General features: G+C 53.2%; 1 protein-coding gene across 1 annotated transcript in view; it reads left to right on the top strand.

Moving 5' to 3' along the window:
• Positions 1 to 16,656, top strand: part of RAPGEF1 (Rap guanine nucleotide exchange factor 1) — a 39,679-nt gene extending 23,023 nt beyond the window's left edge. Inside the window, exons 6-17 of the mRNA XM_023516137.1 lie at positions 2,292 to 2,403; positions 4,062 to 4,137; positions 4,232 to 4,316; positions 5,695 to 5,787; positions 6,854 to 7,039; positions 8,022 to 8,106; positions 8,235 to 8,329; positions 9,208 to 9,286; positions 9,392 to 9,493; positions 12,328 to 12,425; positions 13,532 to 13,660; positions 14,161 to 16,656. Coding sequence (XP_023371905.1) covers positions 2,292 to 2,403; positions 4,062 to 4,137; positions 4,232 to 4,316; positions 5,695 to 5,787; positions 6,854 to 7,039; positions 8,022 to 8,106; positions 8,235 to 8,329; positions 9,208 to 9,286; positions 9,392 to 9,493; positions 12,328 to 12,425; positions 13,532 to 13,660; positions 14,161 to 14,311 — 1,291 coding nt within the window. The 3' untranslated portion in view covers positions 14,312 to 16,656. The remainder of the gene's footprint in view (positions 1 to 2,291; positions 2,404 to 4,061; positions 4,138 to 4,231; positions 4,317 to 5,694; positions 5,788 to 6,853; positions 7,040 to 8,021; positions 8,107 to 8,234; positions 8,330 to 9,207; positions 9,287 to 9,391; positions 9,494 to 12,327; positions 12,426 to 13,531; positions 13,661 to 14,160) is intronic.
• The last annotated feature ends 3,302 nt before the right edge of the window (positions 16,657 to 19,958 follow it).

A 19,958-nucleotide genomic window follows, 5' to 3' on the forward strand; every position in this document is an offset into this window, starting at 1 on the left:
GGGAGTTATCCATAGCACTCAGTCATTATGCTTCTTTACTCTTTTATAATATTTTTCAATATTAGCATAGCCACACCTGACCAGGTATAGAAATATGCAGTAAACTTTCCCAGTATGGCCGGCAATCAGTGGTTCATGCCTGTAAACGCAGCACTTTAGGAGGTCAAGGTGGGAGGATCACGTGAGACCAGAAGTTCAAGACCAACCTGGGCAGCATAGCAAGACTCCATCTCCACCAAAAATTTAAAAATTAGCCAGCATGGTAGCCTATGCCTGTAGCCTTAACTACTAGGGAAGATCGCTTGAGCCCAAGAGTTTGAGGCTGCAGTGACTTATGATCATGTTGCAACACTCCACCCTGGACAACAGAGCGTGACTCTGTTTCAGGAAAAAACATCCCCCGTATACCCTTACAAAATACAAGGTTTGGGCTGCAAATTGGCAATCCCTGCAACTTCATGCTGACTTCACCTTGATAGTGACCTCACCTTCCCTAGGAAATGTTCCAGTCTTTCCTCCCTCTTTAGGTCATGGTCCAGCTCCTTCTGGAATCCTGGGTAATCTTAGCAGAGCAAGGCGATGCTTGCTTATCATTGTCAGGTCTTAGCATGAACAGAGCAAGAGAAAGAAAGATGAGAAATCACCCCCAAGGGGCCCTGGTGGAGGGCTGCCTGCCCAGCCTGCTCACGGCTACTCTGTGTTATTGTCCACATTAAGGCTGTGTGGCTCTACGGCCCCACCCAAGGCCTCCCCACATGTTAAGCTGGGAGTGGAGTGTTTCCCAGTATAACACCTAAGGACAGCAGGGTGTGCACCAAGCAAAAACGGCTCACAGGTTGTGTCATTGGACCCAAAAGTTTCATTTTTCAGAGTTCCAGCTTGTCCCTGTGAAAAAGACACTTGAACACATTGACTGGTTAGAAGCAGTCAGTGGGTGGTCTCCTTCCACCCAGGCCACACCACCGCTGGACACTGACAAAAATAGAGCAGAGTGGTTGTTCCCAAGACGTGGGGAGGGTGCCCCTGACCCATTCACCTTCTCTCACTAAAGGCACATATTTTGCATTTCAGATTCTTAGGGTTAAAAATGTGACCCATGGCACACACCTGTAGTCTCAGCTACTTGAGAGGCTGAGGCAGGAGTTTGGGTCCAGCCTGGGCAACATAGCGAGACCCTGCCTCTTAAAAAAAGTGACCTGTGACCACAAGGCCAGCCAGGAGAAAGCAGGGGAACATAGAAGATGCCAGGGAAAGTCAGGCATCTATAGGCCCTGCTAGAGCACCGTAGGTGGTAAGCCTCATTTTGGACACGCCTGGCTGCCCCAGTGCCCATCTGTGGGGAATGTCCTCCCCTGCTTCCAGGATCAGCTCACCTGTCCCATCCTCAGGGCCTCCCTGACCTTTTAGCTGAGGCCCCTACAGTGTTCTTCCTACCCTCTGTGCTCCCCTTCTTTTTGCTTTTGTTTTTTTGAGACAGAGTCTTGCTTTGCTGCCTAGGCTAGAGTGCAGTGGCATCACCATCACTCACTGGAACCTCACACTCCTAGGCTCAAGCAGTCCTGCCTTAGCCTCCCGAGTAGCTGAGGCTATGAGTATGAACCCGCTGTGCCCTGCTGATTTTTCTGGGTTATTGTTTGTTTGTTTGTTTTATAGAGACGAGGGTCTTGCTTCTGCTCAGGCAGGTCTCAAACTCCTGACCTCAAACTACCCTCGTTCCCAGCCTCCCCAAGGGCTGATTTCAGGTCACGCTCACCCCCTTTTGTGCTGCCATGACCACTTGTTTTATAGTCCATCTCCTATTAGACTGAACCCCTGAGGACACTGGGTCCCGTATGCCTGGCTTGTGGCTTTTTCTCAATGCCAGGCAAAAGGTCTGGTGACAAGTTGGCCCTTAGAGAAGACAGGGGTGGGAGCAGTATTGACCCATACTGCTGTCTCCCCAACTACTTGCCCATTTGCTCCTTCTCTTCTTTAGTGCTGATAGGGTACATGGTGGGCTTTAGAGTATGGCTGAGACCATCACTCATATGCTCATACAGCTGGGTGTAGCCTTCTTAATCTCCCAGCAGAATCCCTTCCATGTACAGATTGGGCATCCAGAGAGTGCAGAAAGAGTCCCCAGGTTACCTGGCTGAGCAGTAGCAAGCTGCTGATCCAATGCATGGCAGCAGGGTTGCCACCCAGGGAGCGGTCTGACACCTGTGCATGGGCTGCCACTGTCTCAGCCTCTGGGCACCAGGGAGCTCAGGGGTCTGTTGGATATTTGCAACACAAACCACTTCTGCCTCCAGGGCTCCAAACTCACCAGATGCTCTGGAGTCGGCTGAGTCAGAGGAGGAGGTGGATGAGCTGTCCCTCATTGACCACAGCGAGATTATGGCCAGACTGACACTGAAGCAAGAGGTGAGGACTCCCAAGGAGGGAGAGCAAGGAAGGTCAAGCAGAGTGTGACCTTGAGGTGTCGTAAGCAGAGAGGTCTAAGCCAGGCATGGAGACCAAGTCTCTCAGTGCCCAGCTCTGGGCTCCCAAAGGGGTGAGTACCAGGGGAAGTGCACTGTCCCCTTCTCTGAGTGCTTCTGGAAAGTGATCTTGGCTATGTTACCTGGAACCTCTATGCCTCAAGTGATAGGACCCCTGAGGGTGTTCTGCGGATAAAATCTGTGAGTGCTAGCACAGAGTCTGCATGTGGTAAGCCCTGGCCTATGCAGGACAGTTTTATGTTGTTGGTAAAATAGCCTCCGTGTAGGCTCAGCTTGGGAGACACCAGCTGATTAAGAAAATTCAGGCCTGTACACTGTGGCTACCTTCATCCTGCACCATCCTGTTCTCGGTGGTGAGAACACTGCCCAAACCGTCACAGTAAGAGGAAGGTGGGCCGAGAGCACTTTCCTCTCCCTGTGCACTTCTGGAAATGCAAAGAAACAGCTCCATACATAGCCCCGACCCCAAGGAAGGTGACTACATTTCTGGGCTTTGAGCTGATGATAGTTACTCACACAGAGACAAAAATACAGATGCTGCCCTTTGCCTGCTCCTGGGCCAGGCTGAGCCAGCTCTGGCTGTGGCAGGGAGTGGCCCAGGGTGTGTCTGCACCTGGGCTGTCAGGGTGCTCAGACAGCCAGGCTTAGAGAAGTGAGAAGCTGCCTTGGGGGGGCTGCCCTACTTCTGCAGAGAGAAGTGACATCTCACAATCTTTTCCATAAATTTATTCCAGAAAAGCATGTCAGAGGCATAACCCCCTACCTCCAGAAGTAAATCCAGGTGCAACACTCTTGAGACCCTGGAGTTGAGTAAAACACCAAAGCTCTAAAAATACTGGGAGTCTTAGGGTGTGCACTGCAGCAAGCAGGGCTTGGGGGTTAGTTCCGCCCCTGTAGAGTACGGAGTGAGGGGGTCTTTGTCCTGGACCTGGTTTCGGGACCCCTGTGACAATTGTTTTTAGCCCCAGGCCAGGTGGTTAAAGCCCTGCTTGCCCTCCTGGAAACAGACTTGCTCCTTAATTGTCAGGTGGGGGTTAATGGTCATGTAAGTGGCATTGGATGTCTTTGAATGTCTCTGTGACATTTACACCCCCTAACGAAGAGCTGCCTGCAAGAATCTAAGTGACCTGTACTTCTGCTTGGGTAAAAGGGTTTACACTTGGGACAGCTAGCTGCAGTGTGGGAATATTAACACAGAAATACAGTCCTACTGCCTCCATAGGCATCTGGGAGGTGATTGTCCCACCGACCCCCCCATGGGGTCCCACTGTCCTCCACCCATGAGGACTTCCACCTCACCTCTGGCTCATGGGTTGGTTAGCAAGGGAAAGTCAAATGACAGTTTTCCCTGACCCAGATTTGTCCTCAAAGCAGTGATGTGTCCTGTGCCCACAATGCCTGGGCAGCTCCTAGACGCAGTTCAGTCTGGGCCTGTGGCCAAGCGGGGGCATTAAGCTGCAGGGGCGCCCCTGGAATCCCAGCAGGACCACGTGTAGCACAGCCTCTCTGTCTTTGCATCCCTAACTTGCTTTCTTAAGGCCATGCCCTGCCTCATGCCCTCTTTGGCTGTTTTGATTACAGGGTGATGACGGGCCAGATGTCCGTGGAGGATCTGGGGACATCTTACTGGTCCATGCTACGGAGACAGATAGGAAAGGTAGGGCAGCCCTCCCCACGGCAGCTTTGTCAGCAGGGCTCCCTCCAGCCCAGCTCCCTGTGCCCTGACTCTGCACCGCTGCCCCTCCCTCTAGACTTGGTGTTGTACTGCGAGGCCTTCCTGACCACCTATAGGACCTTCATCACGCCCGAGGAGCTCATCAAGAAGCTGCAGTACAGATATCCTTTCCCAGGCTGGCTGTAGCATCCTCCTACCATGCAGCCCCAGAAGCCACCCTTGGTAAATGTCACTCTGTGCAATAGTGGCCAGGCAAGCCCCCAGAGGCGTGGAAGGAGCCACTTTTGTTGCCTGGTGCCTCTTCAAGTCCGCCCCTGCTGGTGCTCTAGAGCTCACCTGCAGCAACTGTGTCAGGAGGGCAGCCCGTGACCGCCATCTGCTGGCAGCTGCCGCCAGTACGGTCTTGCAGCCTCTCCCTCCCCTGCCTGCTGCCCTGAGGGCCCACCCACCACCCACCCACCCCATCCTTCCTCACTCAGACCTCCTAGCTGTGGCCCTTAGAATGCCTGCATGTCAAGACAGGTATGAACATTTCCCACAGGCAGGACTCACGTACCCTGACACGTTCTGTCATTCATAGCACTGTTCATAGACCTGGCTCAGCAAATGACAGTCACTTGCACATTGAGAACTTACTAGTCAGGCACGTGTGACAGCAACAGTAAGACTGCCGCATGCAATTGAGTAAACCAAGGGATGAAGGATCTGATGACCCATGTGGCTGCTTGGTGGGAGCACCCCCCACCTCAGCCTCCAGTGCTCAGGCTCTCAGCCTCCCAGCCTCTGTCCTGCTTGGCCACTTCAGGCACATTCATGGCATCAAGCTCTGGACCTGTTTGGCTGGCAAACCCCCATGCCCAGCAGGCTACCTCTACAGTGACACTCCATTGCAACCCCAGGATGTGGAAGCTCATGGGTCACTGGAAAGCAGGCAGGACGGAGTCAGTGAGGGTCTAGAGAGTCAATGGCAAGCAGGAAAGCAAGGCAGGAAACCACTACCTCCAACTTCAGATACAAATGAGAGCTGGCTGAGGGTTTGAAGGCCACCGTGGGGACGAGGAGCAGTCTGGAGTGTGCTGCTGATACCTTGCCTGGTATCAGAAAAGAAAGAGCCAAAAAAAAAAAAAAAAAAGAAAGAAAAGCAAGAACTGCCTGGGAGGTTGTTGAAGCTACAGCTGCCGCATAACCCAGAGAGGCAGTCTCTGGTGGAAGCTCACAGAAAGCGGAGAGAGACACTACCGTAGGCTTGCATGTCTCCCAGGGGCCTTGGGTTTGGGACCACCTTCTCTCCCTGAGGCTCAGCAGGGCATCCTGCAGGGGAGCAGGGAAGCAGGACAGTCCCTAGGTTGGCACTCAGGCTCCAGCCTTGGCTTTGCAGCTCTGCCACTTTGCACAAGCATTGTGCCTGTGTTTCCGGACGCTAATGCTTCACTGCAGGGTCCCTGGCACATGGTAAACACTCAGTAAATGGAAGCTAGAAGCAGTCCCCCACTTACATCCCCCACCCCAACGTGGCTATCTCTTTAACCCGCGGTCTACATACGAGAAGTTCTCTCCCTTCGCGGACACGTTCAAGAAGCGCGTCAGCAAGAACACGTTCTTTGTGCTGGTCCGGGTGGTGGACGAGCTCTGGTGAGTGCTGGGTGAGCCTCGGGGGGCTCGCCCTCCTGCCTTTCCCAGGGGTGTGCTCTGGCTGAGCGCAGAGCTCTGGTCAGGGCTGGCTCCTGCCTGTTTTACCAGCGCCCTTTGAGAGAATGATCTGCCCCATAGGCCAGGATGAGGTACCTCTCCAGCCCCAGCCCAGGCCCTGAATTTCCCTCAGGAGAGGAGCCTGCACCACCCAGAACCATCCCTCCTGCCAGTGTCTAAGGACCTGTCGCGCCCCCCCACCCCACCCCCACCCCCCGGCTGTGCTCTCAGCCACCACTGCATTTCTGTGGCTGGCTGATTCTCTGACACATCACTTGCCATTTTCATTGATTTAAGAAATATCTGTCAGGATAGCACCTGTGCTCAGTGTGTAGGACGCCAACCCCATATACCGACAGTGGCAGGTTCAAACCCGGCCCCGGCAAAACTGCAACAAAAAAACGACAGCCAGGCATTGTGGCAGGTACTTGTAGTCCCAGCTACTCTGGAGGCTAAGGCAAGACAATCGCCTAAGCCCAGGAGTTGGAGGTTGCTGTGAGCAGTGTAACACCACGGCACTTTACCAAGGATGACAAAGTGAGTCTCTGTCTCTACAGAAAAAAAAAAAAAAAGAAAAGAAAAGAAAGAAAAATATCCATCAAACAGCTCTTTGCTGGGTGTGGAGAGCAAGAGGTGAAAAGGAACAAATGGAGTCCCTACCTTCTCCTGGGGGTGACGGCCACAGTCAGGGCCTACACAATTGGGAAATGGCCATGCTGTGGACGGTTCTCAAGGGGGTTGGTTCATGAGCTTCCCCCAGGGTAGGATTTGTGTGGGATTTCTCTCTGGAACCCAGTCCCAGAGACAAATCCCACATTCCCAGCATAGTCCCTGGCTCTTGTCCAGCACCATCAAGTGTGATCAGCAGGTGTGTGCTGCCACTGAGACCACACCCAGCTCTTCTGAGGGTGCATGCTCACTGATCACTGCCCCGGGCCCTTGGTGTCTGGAGGTGGACTCCAGATCTCCCAGGGCCTTGCTCCTCCCTCACCTGCTCCTTGGCCCTTAGCCTCGTGGAGCTGACAGAGGACATCTTGAGGCTGCTGATGGAGCTGGTCTTCCGCCTGGTGTGCAGTGGAGAGCTCAGCCTGGCTCGTGTGCTCCGTAAGAACATCCTGGACAAGGTGGACCAGAAGAAGCTGCTCAGGTGTGCCAACTCCGACCAGCCCCTGGCAGCCAGGGGGGTGGCAGCCAGGTAAGGAGCAGCTTCCCCAGCCTCCACCACTTCTGCCAAGAGCTGTGCCCAGAGCCACTTCACTGTGGCACTTTCCTCAGGTTATCTTCCCCCTGACGCCCCACAGCCTCACATCCTGGTTCTGCCAAGGCCCTGGACAGCCCCGGTGCCTCCAGGACAGCCCCGTGGGTCCCCTGTGACTAGGCTTCTTCTCTAGGAGATGTGTGTTGGGTGCTGAGTTGCCTTGTCACCAAAATGTAGGGCACATGGGGCATCAGAGGACAGAAGTAGAGGAAGGTGTCCCTTCCCACACTAACGTGCCTCCAGGCTGCTGCCTACCCCTCCCCAGCCCAGAGGTGATTTCAGTTCCTACTGCAGGTATCTGTGGATTCCTGGGCTCCTTCCTCGTGAGTGTTTAGCCTTCACTTAGAAGGCACCATCCCGGCTCAGCGCCTATAGCTCAACCGGCTAAGGCACCAGCCACGTACACCTAAGGTGGCGGGTTCAAATCCCCAGCCCGGGCCCAAACAACAATGATGGCTGCAACCAAAAGATAGCCAGGTGTTGTGGCGGGCGCCTGTGGTCCCAGCTACTTGGGAGGCAGAGGCAGGAGACTCGCTTGAGCCCAGGAGTTGGAGGTTGCTATGAGCTGTAATGCCACGGCACTCTACCCAGGGGGACAGCTTGAGGCTCTGTCTCAAAAAAAAAAAAAAAAAAAAAGAAGGCACCATCTCATTCTCACTGGCCACCTGGAAGTGGGGCTGGGCTGTGACAGTTCAGGCCTCTAAACTGTCCTTGAGCTAACGGGAAACACTGAACATGCCCAGCGGAGGCAGGAGGGCAGGGCAGACAGCACCATCCTGGGGGAAAACATGTGGCCCAGAGGGACCCAAGGAGAGGCTGGTCCTGTGGCCTCTGCGCTCTGGCAGTGCACCCAGAACCTGCTCAGCTCACTGACCACTGTCCCACCCCTGACAGCTCTTCTCTGACCTCTGTCTTCTAGGCCAGGGACCTTGCATGATTTTCACAGCCATGAAATAGCTGAACAGCTGACCCTGCTGGATGCTGAACTCTTCTATAAAATAGAGGTGTGGTATGGGGTGGGGCTGGGGCCCAGGGAGCCACTGCTGGTTGTCTCTGAATGGGAGACCCCCCCACCTGCCCCACCATGGGACAGCCCAGGCTCCACCTCTAGTCAGTGTCTTTCCTTTTGCAGATTCCTGAGGTTTTGCTTTGGGCAAAAGAGCAGAATGAGGAGAAGAGCCCCAACTTGACCCAGTTCACAGAGCACTTCAACAACATGTCCTACTGGTAAGCAGGGGCCACAGCACCAAGCCATGTGGCTCTAGATGGTGGCACACTCAGTGAGTGTGGTGTTTTCCTTTTCAAAGAGCTTGAGGGACAAGGAGGAACTGCTGCTTCTAGTCCTTTGGGAGCCTTGTGGGCACTCACCATGAACAAGGGCAGGGACAGGATGGGGCTCATTGGAAGTGGCCCCCAGAGGGCTGATTGCAGAGGCTCAGCAGGAATGAGTGCAGGATCGATTAGTCATGTCTGCCATAGCCAGTCGGGGGTTGCTGGGGCACTGTGCACACTGACTATGCCAGATGGAACAGTTAGCAAAAGAATGGGCTCTGTTAGCCTTTAATTCTTACAGCAAAATAAATCCTGACAGTGTGTTTATAATTCAGAAGTCAGAACTTTTGGTTCTTTGAGATGTGACTCTAGGTGCCCACAGCATCTCAGCATCAAACAGAGCAAGGCACACGTGCTGAGACTGGTACTGTACATGGCACAAGTGAGACTGGCTGGCAAAAGTGGCCTCTACATCAAGAACCAGCTGGTCTTCCCAAGTTAATCCTGAGCACATGTGAAGAACTGTCCCAGCCCCAGTGGTGCTCAGGTGGCACTTGCTGGGAAAGGCTCTGCCTTGATCCTCCCGAGGATCAAGTCCTCCTCCACCTACAAATCAGAGGGCCCTGTTGGTGGTGTTTTCTTTGTTTCTTGTCTCTGTCCCTGGGGTGCTATGAGCTCCTTGAGAGCAGAGACAAGGGCCTCACAAGCCCTAGGTATTCACCAGGTATGCTGGTGTGGGGGAGGTGCGGGTCCCCTCTCCAGCAGGACCACCTGGGGCCTGTAGGAACAGGGGTCAGCTCAGCTGTTTCCTCTTTTTCCCTTGGTCCATGCAGGGTGCGGTCAATAATCATGTTACAGGAAAAGGCTCAGGACAGGGAACGGCTGCTCTTGAAGTTCATCAAGATCATGAAGGTAACAGAGACTGAGCCTTGCCCAGAGCACCCCCTGCAATCCCTGTGGGGGGCCTGGAACCTGCTCCCTGCCACCTGCTCTCAGCAGCTGCACCTCTCTCCACAGCACTTACGGAAACTGAATAACTTCAACTCCTACCTGGCCATCCTCTCGGCACTGGACTCAGCACCCATCCGCAGGCTGGAGTGGCAGAAACAGACCTCAGAGGTAAGTGGCCTTCGTGACATGAGTAGGAAGGAAGCCAACCCTTGGCCGATGGCTGTGGCAGAATGTGCTTAGACTGGTGTGGGTGCTGGAGCTCAGGTGCCTGCTCTGCCACCAACCTGTGGTGTGGCCAGGACAACTGCCCAACCTGCCTCAGCTTCCTTCTCTGATCTCCACTCACCATGTCCTAGGGGGCTTCAAGGTTGGTTCTGAGGCTGTCGTGTCATGGCATCCTATTGGCCCCCCAAGCCTATTCCTGGGTCCCAGCTTCATCTTGGTCCTTCCTTGGCCCATCCTTCTGAATAGGCCATTCTGGGAGCAGCTGACATCCTATTGTGTGGGTTTCTGCAGGGTGGGTGCTTAAAGAAGACAGATGGGCTGAGGGGCAAGCTACTAGACCAGTGTGCCAGTCTGGAGGAAATGTCCTACATGCCACCACTACAGGGAGGAGGAGCTTCCTAAGAAGGGAAGAAAATTTCCATCCAAGAGGACAGAGCCCAGGACAGCCTGGGGGCAGGGGGGTGGTGTCCTCAGGGATCAGGGCCAAGTCTAGGATGGCCACATTAGGAGAAGGGGGCCAGCTGTAGGTGAGGAGGGCCTCAAGGGGCCCGGTGAGAAACTGGAATCTTTGGGGGGGGATTTTGTTATAGGATCTTGTTCCATTGCCTAGGCTAGAGTGCAGTGGCATTATAACTCACTGCAACTTCAAATTCTCAAACTCCTGCACTTGGGGGTTCCTTCTGCCTCAGCCTCCCTACTAGCTGAGACTATAGGCATGTGCCACCACACCTGACTAATTTTTATATTTTTTATAAAGATGAGGGTCTTACGGGTGGCACCTGTGGCTCAAGGAGTAGGGCGCCAGCCCCATATACTGGGGGTGGCAGGTTTAAGCCCAGCCCCAGCCAAAAACTGCAAAAAAAAAAAAAAAGAGGGTCTCACTGTGTTGTTCCGGCTGGTCTGGAACTCCTGGCCTCTAGTAATCCTCCCGCTTCAGCCTCCCAAAGTGCTAGCATTACAGGCATGAGCCTCTACACCTGACCTGGAGTTGAACCTTTATCCTTGTGTGAAGAAATGTTCTTGAGAAGGGCACCAAAGCCCACACACAGCTTTGAGTGTCAGCCAGGTCACCTGGGGGGCCTCTCAGTGTAAGTAAAGGGACAATTATGGAACAATGTTGCAGGAGATTCAGTCCAGTGACACAAGAACACCTGAGAGGGCCTGAGGAGTTAGGGAGGCTTCCTAGAGGAGGTGACACTTCAGTATGAGACAAGATAAGAGCATTCTGAGCCAGGAGCAGGGATGGCTGAATTTCCCAGGCAAGAACCTCACAAAAAGATTCCAATTCCTCACCAGGAGTTGGAGTTCAGGGATGAGAAGCAGCTCAGCCCTGATGGAGCTGGAGGTCACAATCCATCCCTGATTGCACCTGAGTTGTGGTGAGAGCAAAGGCAGCTCTGAGAAGGGGCGACTTGGTTCAGTGCATGTTTTAGGAGCAGGCGCCCTGTCTTCCAGGGTCCCACACACAGTGGGAAATGGGTGCTCAGGGCTAACTTTACCAAATACAAGCCCTGTGGTGTGATGGGCTTGCAGTTTCCCTGTGACTGGGGTTTGGCTGATTTAAAAAGACTAAATTGCAGTTAATGTCACAGTGGGGCAGGGGAGACTAGACAGAAAAGGAAGGAGAGGGTGTGGGCAAGGAAAAAAAAAGAAAAGAATGACTAATTGGGCAGTGCCTGTGGCTCAATGAGTAGGGCACCAACTCCATATACCAGAGGTGGTGGGTTCAAACCCGTCCCCAGCCAAAAACTGCAAAAGAAAAAGAAAAGAAAATAGTGACTAATTCTCATGTAAATTGTATTTAATTTTAACCAAAGTATATTACTTAAACATTAATTTTTAATTCAACATGTTAGTATGTTATTTATCATGTTGCATCCTCATTTATAAGTGAAATATGTTTGTAATTTCCCCTTTATAATAATATATTTTCTCCAATTTTAACAGCAGGTGTATCCAGATTAAGTACAATGATTTTGCAGTATTTTTCTATTGTTTATAAGATTTGGCATGATCTATTTTTTTTTAATTATCTTTTACTTTTATTTATAAACATTAGTTGTCTATTTTTTTGAGACTTTGGAAAAAACAAAATAAGAAGTTAACTGATCAAAGTATTCTATTATTACTATTATTATTGCTTAATATTTCGTTGCAACAATCATCTGATTTCTTTTCTGAATGTATTTATCTTCATTTGTTCTTTATGAGATTTTTGTTCTCAGTCCTTATGTTAAATATTGTTGTTGTCACTAAATTTAGCCTTTTAATTCTGTGAAGGCAAAAGTGGAAACCTAATATACACATGTATAAGTAGGAAAAAAAAAAGACTAAACTGGACTTGGCGCCTGTAGCTCAGCAGCTAGAGCGCCAGCCACATAGACCAGAACCAGTGGGTTCGAATCCAGCCCGGGCTGGCCAAACAACAATGAGAACTAGAACCAAAAAATAGCTGGACGTTGTGGTGGGCACCTGTAGTCCCAGATACTAAGGAGGCTGAGGCAAGAGAATTACTTAAACCAAACAGTTTGAGGTTGCTGTGAGCTATGACATCACAGCACTCTACCAAGGGCAACATAGTGAGACTGTCTCAAAAAATAAAATAAAATAAAAAATAAAAAGACTAAACTCTCCCAGCCAGAGACAAGAGCCCACGTTCACATGTTGTGAGTACCCTGTCCATGTGGACAGAGGGGACAGACAAGTTGGGCAGCATGGAGGGCCGGGCTCTGCCCCGGCAGTGTTCCCATGCTCACTAACCCTGCCCTGTCCTGCAGGGCCTGGCTGAGTACTGCACGCTCATTGACAGCTCGTCCTCTTTCCGGGCCTACCGGGCTGCCCTCTCAGAGGTGGAGCCTCCATGCATCCCTTACCTGTGAGTAGCACCCTGGCCCTTTGCCTCTCACCTGCTCTGGGGAAAACACATCAGGCTTTCTCAGAGAAAGCCTCATATAGGGTTTCCAGCTTGACATTTGTATGAATGCTTCTGTTTTACTTTTCACTTGTAACTGTAAAAGTAAAATATGCTCCTCATAACAGAAGACAGGGTCAAGAACAAAAGTTCTCCTTCCCCGTCTCCCAACCCCTCTCCTGTTGCATTCTGTAGCTGCCAGTGAGCTCATGCAGGCACGCTGGTGACAGACATGTGGCCCCAGCCCGCATGGCATCATGCAAATATTCTCGTGCCCTTCATGCCCAGCCACATCTAGAACCACCTGCACAGGTGGCCATTCCAGGACCCCTGAGAGCACTTTTTGTGAACAAGTCCAGGAAGTGCTTCCTGAGTACATGTGTAGGCTGGAGGAAATAGGTTCCATAGAAAGAGAAAATGCAGGAAAGTCAAAGCCACATAGGTTTCTTTGATTATCAGACCCCTTTAAAACATCAGAGGACATTGGGACTCTCCAGAAGGAGAACAGAAGACTCGGCAGTGTCCTGGGGCCGGGTTGGGGCTGCCCTCATGGCCTTCGCCTGCAGGGACAGAAATCCCACAGTCTCACCTTCTGCCTTCCTGCCCTCACTCAGTACCTCAAGCTTTCCCCTCACAGACCCACCTCGGGGCCCTGCAGCGAGTCCTCCCTGAGTCCCCCATCTTCTCTCCTGTGGTATTAGGGCCTCCGTATTCAGAAGCATCTGTTAACACAGGGTCTCCACCCCCCGTATTTGGGGTTTGGTTTGGGTTTTTTCCCTGTTCATTATCAACACCAGCAACCAACAGTTCTGCTCACGTGCTGCTGCACACGGCTCACTGGCAGGCTTGGGTGGGATGTCCGGGCCCTGAGCTGGCTTCCGAGGGATCCAGAGATGGCAAGGCGGGAAGTGGCTCCAGAGAAAACAGACATCCAGAGTCATCTTCAGTTGGCTTCGAGGTTTTGGCAGCTGCGCAGCCAGCGTCACTATCAGGCACTGGCCTCTGGGTGAACTGGCTGCCTTGGGAGTTGCTCTCCACCACAGTGACAGGGCTTCTTACTGTCCTCCCAGGGGGCTGATCCTGCAGGACCTGACCTTCGTCCACCTGGGAAACCCAGACTATATCGATGGGAAGGTGAACTTCTCCAAGCGATGGCAGCAGTTCAACATCCTGGACAGCATGCGGTGCTTCCAGCAGGCGTGAGTGCCTCTGCCAGGCGGGTGGGTCTGAGCCCTCCCAGATGCCAGGAGAGACCCCAGGGGCCCTGAGCGGAGGGCAGGCCACAGAGAACCAAATGACCCTCCCCTCCATCTGTTGGTCTGTTTTTATCAGAATGACATGAGAAAGTCCATGCCTGGCCCTGGGGTTAAGCCCAGTGATGCCACCAGCTTGTCCTTCCATCGCACACACCAGGCAGCAGGCACCCACCTTGCTGTGAGAAGAAAGCCGGCAAACCTGGGCCTGCCTGAGCCAGGAGTTTGGGGGGCGGGGGGAGTGCCTGGGCCACCATGGAGGGGACCAGGCTTCTGCAGCCCTTGCTGGTGTCACCGGGCTCACCCTGTGTGCTGGGGTGCTGGCTCTTAGCACTGGTGTCCTCCACTGTCCCAGGGAGTAATAGCAGCCCATCAGTTTGTTGTGAGGGATGGCCCATGTGGTGCCCACACTGGCCCTCATGGTCTGCCCCCTGTCCTCTACACAGGCATTACGACATCCGGAGAAACGATGACATCATAAACTTCTTCAATGACTTCAGTGACCACCTGGCTGAGGAGGCCCTATGGGAACTCTCTCTGAAAATCAAACCCAGGAACATAACCAGAAGAAAAACAGATCGGGAAGAGAAGACCTAGGAGAAGGCTCTGGATAAAGACGCATGCTTGGGGCACAGAATGGCCACACTGGGGACCCATCGGGAGCTGCATAAATCCCGGCCCCTCAGCCACAAGGCCTGGCCGAGCTGGCATTCCTGCCAGCAGCTTCCTGCCTCCCTCCCCAGGGAGCAGACCCCAGTGCGTGGAGCCAGAGGCAGGCCTGTTGCTGATGGCCATGGTCTCCTGGGTGGGGTTTTTTTTTTTTTTTTTGCTTTCACTCCTATCTTTTCCCTTCTCATCTTCTGTCCCACCCACTCCCCTGCAGCCTGGGAGCAGCAGGGATGTCATCAGCAAACTAAGGAATGGTAGGCTCTTCCACTCCCTAAGCTCTAGGGTTTCTGAATCTTCTGAAATGGCAAAGGAGTTGAGGCCTAAGGGCCTCTGGGTTGCTGTAGGCCCCTTTCACTTTCCATTTCCTGCTTCTTAGATGTGGAGGCTAGAGTGAGTCGTTCATCTGGCCCAGGAAGGTACAGCAGGCACCTCAGTCGTCCTGTGGCTAACACTCCTGGTCATGGTACTGGTGCCCACAGGGCCTCCCTTGTTGCCCCATCACCCCCCACCCCAGTTGCCAAGCCCCTCCCCACACCACCTGGTGCTCTGGGGAGCTGGAAGAGGAGTGTGGAGGGAGGAAGGGACATGGTTAGAGACAGTTGTTGCTGGGAGTCGGAGTTTAACCTTATCTAAAGTGGCGCCAGAGCTGAACTGGTGGGGGGCTGACTCAGAGGGGGATGGAGGAGCTGTTTTGTCTGGGAGAGGCCAGTGGCCCTGCCCTGTCATTTGCTGTGTGCCTTAAACCTTATCTCCTGCCTCCCCAGTCTCCAGCTTCCCTCCTACTGTGCCCATCCTGGGGCCTGGCCAGGCACCTCCTCTGGCTCTTAAGACCTTTCTGCTGGTGCTGTCAGTGTCCCCTGGAAAGGGCAGATGTTCCTGAGAGGCCCAGCAGGCAGGATAGGGGCTTAGCTACAGAGGTGCTCCTGAGGCTGAGCAGCACAGGCGCTTTCTTCTACTCAAAGTGTCTTTGGAAGCAGGTACTTCTCCATCCTCCTCCTCAAAAACCATCCTCCCTGCTGAGGTTGACAATCTGGGGCAAGGTTTGCAGAGCTGTTCAGCAAACAGGTGCCCACTGGAACCTCCTGAGGCCTGCCTGGCCCTGGAGGGGCACCCCTCCCTGCCCGGGCTTGTTTTGCATCACAAGCCCTTACTTCTACTGGGCATGTGAACCCCAGGCGAATGATCCCCAGGATCTAACTGTGCTTACTCAGCCTGGTTTCAAAAGAACAAAGGAAGAAGGTAGAAAACAACATACATTGATTATTTAGATTTTTTAAACTACTATGTCACTCTGAGTCCTTCATGAGTCTTCAGCAGCATTTATCAAGAAGAAAATCAGGGCTGCTTTTTCCTCTTTTCTGTTTGTCCTGTACATACATAGAGGGAGGACACCCTCTGTCAGCAGCCCTGCCGGCAGCAGGGACCTGCCACCTCATTATTTAAGGCGCGCGTGTGTAGCCGCTGGTTATTAACAGTGTTGTGTGTGTGGGTTGGGTTTTTAGTTTGTTCCCCTTCTTTAAGCCCCTTCATTGCATCTTTGCCCCTCTGCTCCCTCCCTCGCCCAGTTCTACTGAATGCTGCTTTGCGTGAGGGCCGCTGTGCACACTGGCCCTGGGGTTGTGTGAACTGAAATTCTTCCCATACCATGAGAGCCCCACAGAGTCCCCTCTGTGGCACGAACCAGAAACCCAGCCTGCGCCCCCAGCAGCAGGAGCGGACCTGTGTCTGGGTCAGTGGCTCCCCCCCTCTTGTTTTCAGGCATGAGCTGGGCAAAGGGATGGGGGCTCCCTTCACCTTCCCTGAATTCGGAATAGAACCCCGTGCCCATCCCCAGAGTGCCCAAGCATCTTCCTGGGATCCTGGGGGTATGAGCAGAAGGGTCCAGGCAGCAGGTGGACAGTGCCAGGTGACCCCTTGAGTGAGGATGGTGAGGTACAATGTGTGTCTTTAACTTATTGGCTGATGGGGGTCCCCCCAGCTCTGGTCACTGCAAGTCTTGCGCTCAGAGCTGCAAGCTGGCTGTAACTTTGGCCTGCTGCCAGGGGCTGAGGGGGGTGGTCGTGGGAGTCCTCTTCAGACAGGTGGAGGATTCAGTCCAGTTCTCACCCACAGTAAGGGTGGAGCCAGGCAGGGGGCAGGCACGTGCTGACTGCCCACGACACAGCGTCCCATTGTAATATATCCCCAACTAACCAAGCCAATGGTAGCATCTTCCTGCAGACATTTCAAATGTGTAACTTTTATACGGAAAAAAATAAAACAGATGAAAGCTGTCTGAGGCTGGGTCTGTACTGCATGCTGCGTGTGCTAGTGAGGTGAGGGCTGTTTCCGACTGGCCCTGTGCCCCTTCTCAGGGACCCTCTCACAGGCAGGCCTCAGGGCAGAGGAGGGTCATTTGTTTCAGTCCCCAGAGCTGCTGCTGCTGCTGGGGTAGTTCTGCCTGAGTGGAATAAACGTTACTACATCAGCTCCTCTCTAGAACTTTCTCTCACAGGTCTCTTGCGCCAGAAGCATTCAAATGGACTAGAACCACATGTGCCCTAGAAGTGAGTTCATACACAGGAGCACCAGGGCCTGGAGCTGCCACTCACTACCTAGCCGCACAGTCTCTAAAGTGTGTCCCCTCCCACCCACCAGGCCGTGCTCAGAGGCTCAGCCCCAGCAGAGGCTCTGCACATGTACAGGCTGAGTGAGGAGGCCCCGAGGATCTCTGCCCTGGGTCAGGCTGTGTCCCTTCCTTACCCTTGCTGCATGGTTCTCCCAGAGCCATTTCACTTGCCAGTCAACCCACCTGTGCCCCTAGCTTTTCCTGGCACCTTTACTGCAGTGAGACCAACCACCCAGGGGATGACAGGAGGCCAGGGCAAACCCTGTGTTTGCCCTGGTTCCCTGTCCCTGTAGGAGGTGCGCATGGGCAGCCTGGGAAAGCTGAGGGTACCTCTGTACATGGCGGGTACAGAGACCCACAGAGATCAGAACCTGGCTGAGAAAAGGGGCGTCTCCCTTAGGCTCTACCTCAGACAGTCTTCCCTCACCCCGAAAGGCAGCTGCTCAAGCTTGTCCCTTTAAAGGAAGGGGACAACTATTTCTGGACTGAGCACAGTGATGGTCTGGCAGAGACACCTCCACTCCAGGCAAGCCCTCTGTTCTTCCAGCTGTTGGCTAAGCACCTGGACAGTGGTTCTCAACCTTCATAATGCCACAGCCCTTTAATACAGTTCCTGTGGGTCGTGGTTGAGAACCACTTACCTAGTACGAGCCAGCCGTTGTCAGGAACTTTACATTAACAAGGGCCTGAGGCTTATCCCTCAACTACTCGTCCTCCGCTTCCCCTTTGCTGTTGTCCAGTTAGATTTATGAGCACAGTGAGGCCCAAGGACAGACCAGTCTTCTGAGACCTCCGCTGCCAATACCCTTGCCTGCCAACAGTGCCAGGAGCCTGGTTTGGCCCCCAAAACCCCTGGTGAAGGGAGTGACAGTCCAGGCATGGACCTCAGGCCTGAGCCTTCCCATCAGAGCTGTAGGGAAGCTTCTGTGGGCCACCCTGGTCTTTGGTGACTGGGGTGGGGGGGCCACAGGGCTCACCAAGGGAGCAGCTATGGTCCTGGAGTAAACACCTGAGCTGGGCGGAGCCTGTGGCTCTATGGGTAGGGCGCCGGCCCCATATACCAATGGTGGCAGGTTCAAACCTGGCCCTGGCCAAACTGCAGCAACAACAACAACAAAAAAAACACCTAAGCTGGCTCGCGCCTGTGGCTCAAACGGCTAAGACGCCAGCCATATACACCTGAGCTGGTGGGTTCGAATCCAGCCCAGGCCCACCAAACAACAATGATGGCTGCAACCAAAAAATAGCCGGGCGTTGTGGCGGGTGCCTGTGGTCCCAGCTACTTGGGAGGTGGAGGCAGGAGAATCGCTTGAGCCCAGGACTTGGAGGTTGCTGTGAGCTATGATGCCGCAGCACTCTACCCAGGGCAACAGCTTGAGCCTCTACCTCAAAAAAAAAAAAACCACCTGAGCTGCATCCCACCAGGATCTGGGGTGTGATGCTTAGCCAGCAATCCAGGGTGCTCAGGCACTTGCTCTAGCCAAAACAGAACAGCCCCACCAGGAGAACCGGGCCAGGACCCCACACTTCCCCAAGAGGCCCGCTGCATTCAGACCTCTAGATTAGTGATTTGGGTGCTGGCTCTGCTGGTGCAAAGCTGGACTTCTGGGATACAATGGCTGCCTGGTGTTACCCCCAGTCGGGTGAGAGGCTCCAGCCTTCATTCAGACCATCCCCTCATTCACTCATTCATTTACGGGGGTACATTATTGAGGAGCCAGGCAGGGCTGGGCCTGGGCTATGAGTCTGGAATTTGTTGGCAACAAGCTACAAAGAGGAGTGGCGCCTGTGGCTCAGTGGGTAGGGCACCGGCCCTATAGACCAAGGGTGGCAGGTTCAAACCCAGCCCCGGCCAAACTGCAACAAAAAAAAAGTGGGGCATTGTGGCAAGCACCTATAGTCCCAGCTACTCGGGAGGCTGAGGCAAGAGAATCACCTAAGCCCAGGAGTTGGAGGTTGCTGTGAGCAGTGTGACACCACAGCACTCTACCAAGGGTGACAAAGTGAGACTCTGTCTCTACAAAAAAAAAAAAAAAAAAGTTACAAAGGGTTCATATCCTGACTCTGTGGCCAGTAGGGCAGAGGACCTTGGGTATGCGGTTTTCTGTACTCGCCAGGTTCCCAGCTGGAAGTGGGGGCAATACAGTCTCTGCCTCGTAAGTTCTTGTGAGATTTAAATGAGTTCATACCTGGAACAAGGTCGCAAGAGCATTTTGTGGACACCAAGCACTTTGCAGACTACTCTGCCTCACTCGGCTTCTAATCTGAAAACAAACCAAAGAACATTCCAGCCATGATGAGGGAAGGCTGCAGAGAAGTGGCACCTGACACTGAAGAAATTAAATACGACTCAAAGTCCACCCGTAAACATCAGGGCCACGCAGTCACTTGTACAAAGCAGGTAATTTTAATCCTACATAGATTCCCCTGGAGAGGAGAAATAGGACAACACTACTTAACTCATTTTATGAAGGGAATATAACAACATCAAACACAGACAAGGATGGTACATAATAATTATAAGTCAGTCTAGTTTACGAATAGGCAAAATTTGCAAGGTCATCTTAGCAACCCCAGGGCAGCAATACATAAAATCCGTACTTCCTGGAGGTACTTCCTGGAGTACTTCATGGACTTATCTGGAGGATACAGGATGGAGGGTCTCAGTTAAGTTATAGGTGTCATTTACTCCCATACTAAGCCCTACTCCAGGGCATGGCTGGTTTCCTCCTTCCCAAGCATGTGAGAAACTACGCTTCCCGTCCCCTTGCATGAGAGTTGAAGGGCAGAGACACATGTCGCTACAGGATGGGCATTTACGAGCCACAGCGCCGCCTCCTCTCTCTTTCCCACCCACAGCACACTTGGAATCCTGGGCCGGGACGGCAGAGTGCCACATGGAGGAAGCCCAGGGAGGGCTCTGCCCATGCTGGACTTTGCATGAATGAAAAATGAAGCCATTGGCTC

Source organism: Otolemur garnettii, unplaced genomic scaffold (genome assembly GCF_000181295.1).
Source record: "Otolemur garnettii isolate 467f Iridium unplaced genomic scaffold, OtoGar3 scaffold00087, whole genome shotgun sequence".
Taxonomy (NCBI): domain Eukaryota; kingdom Metazoa; phylum Chordata; class Mammalia; order Primates; family Galagidae; genus Otolemur; species Otolemur garnettii.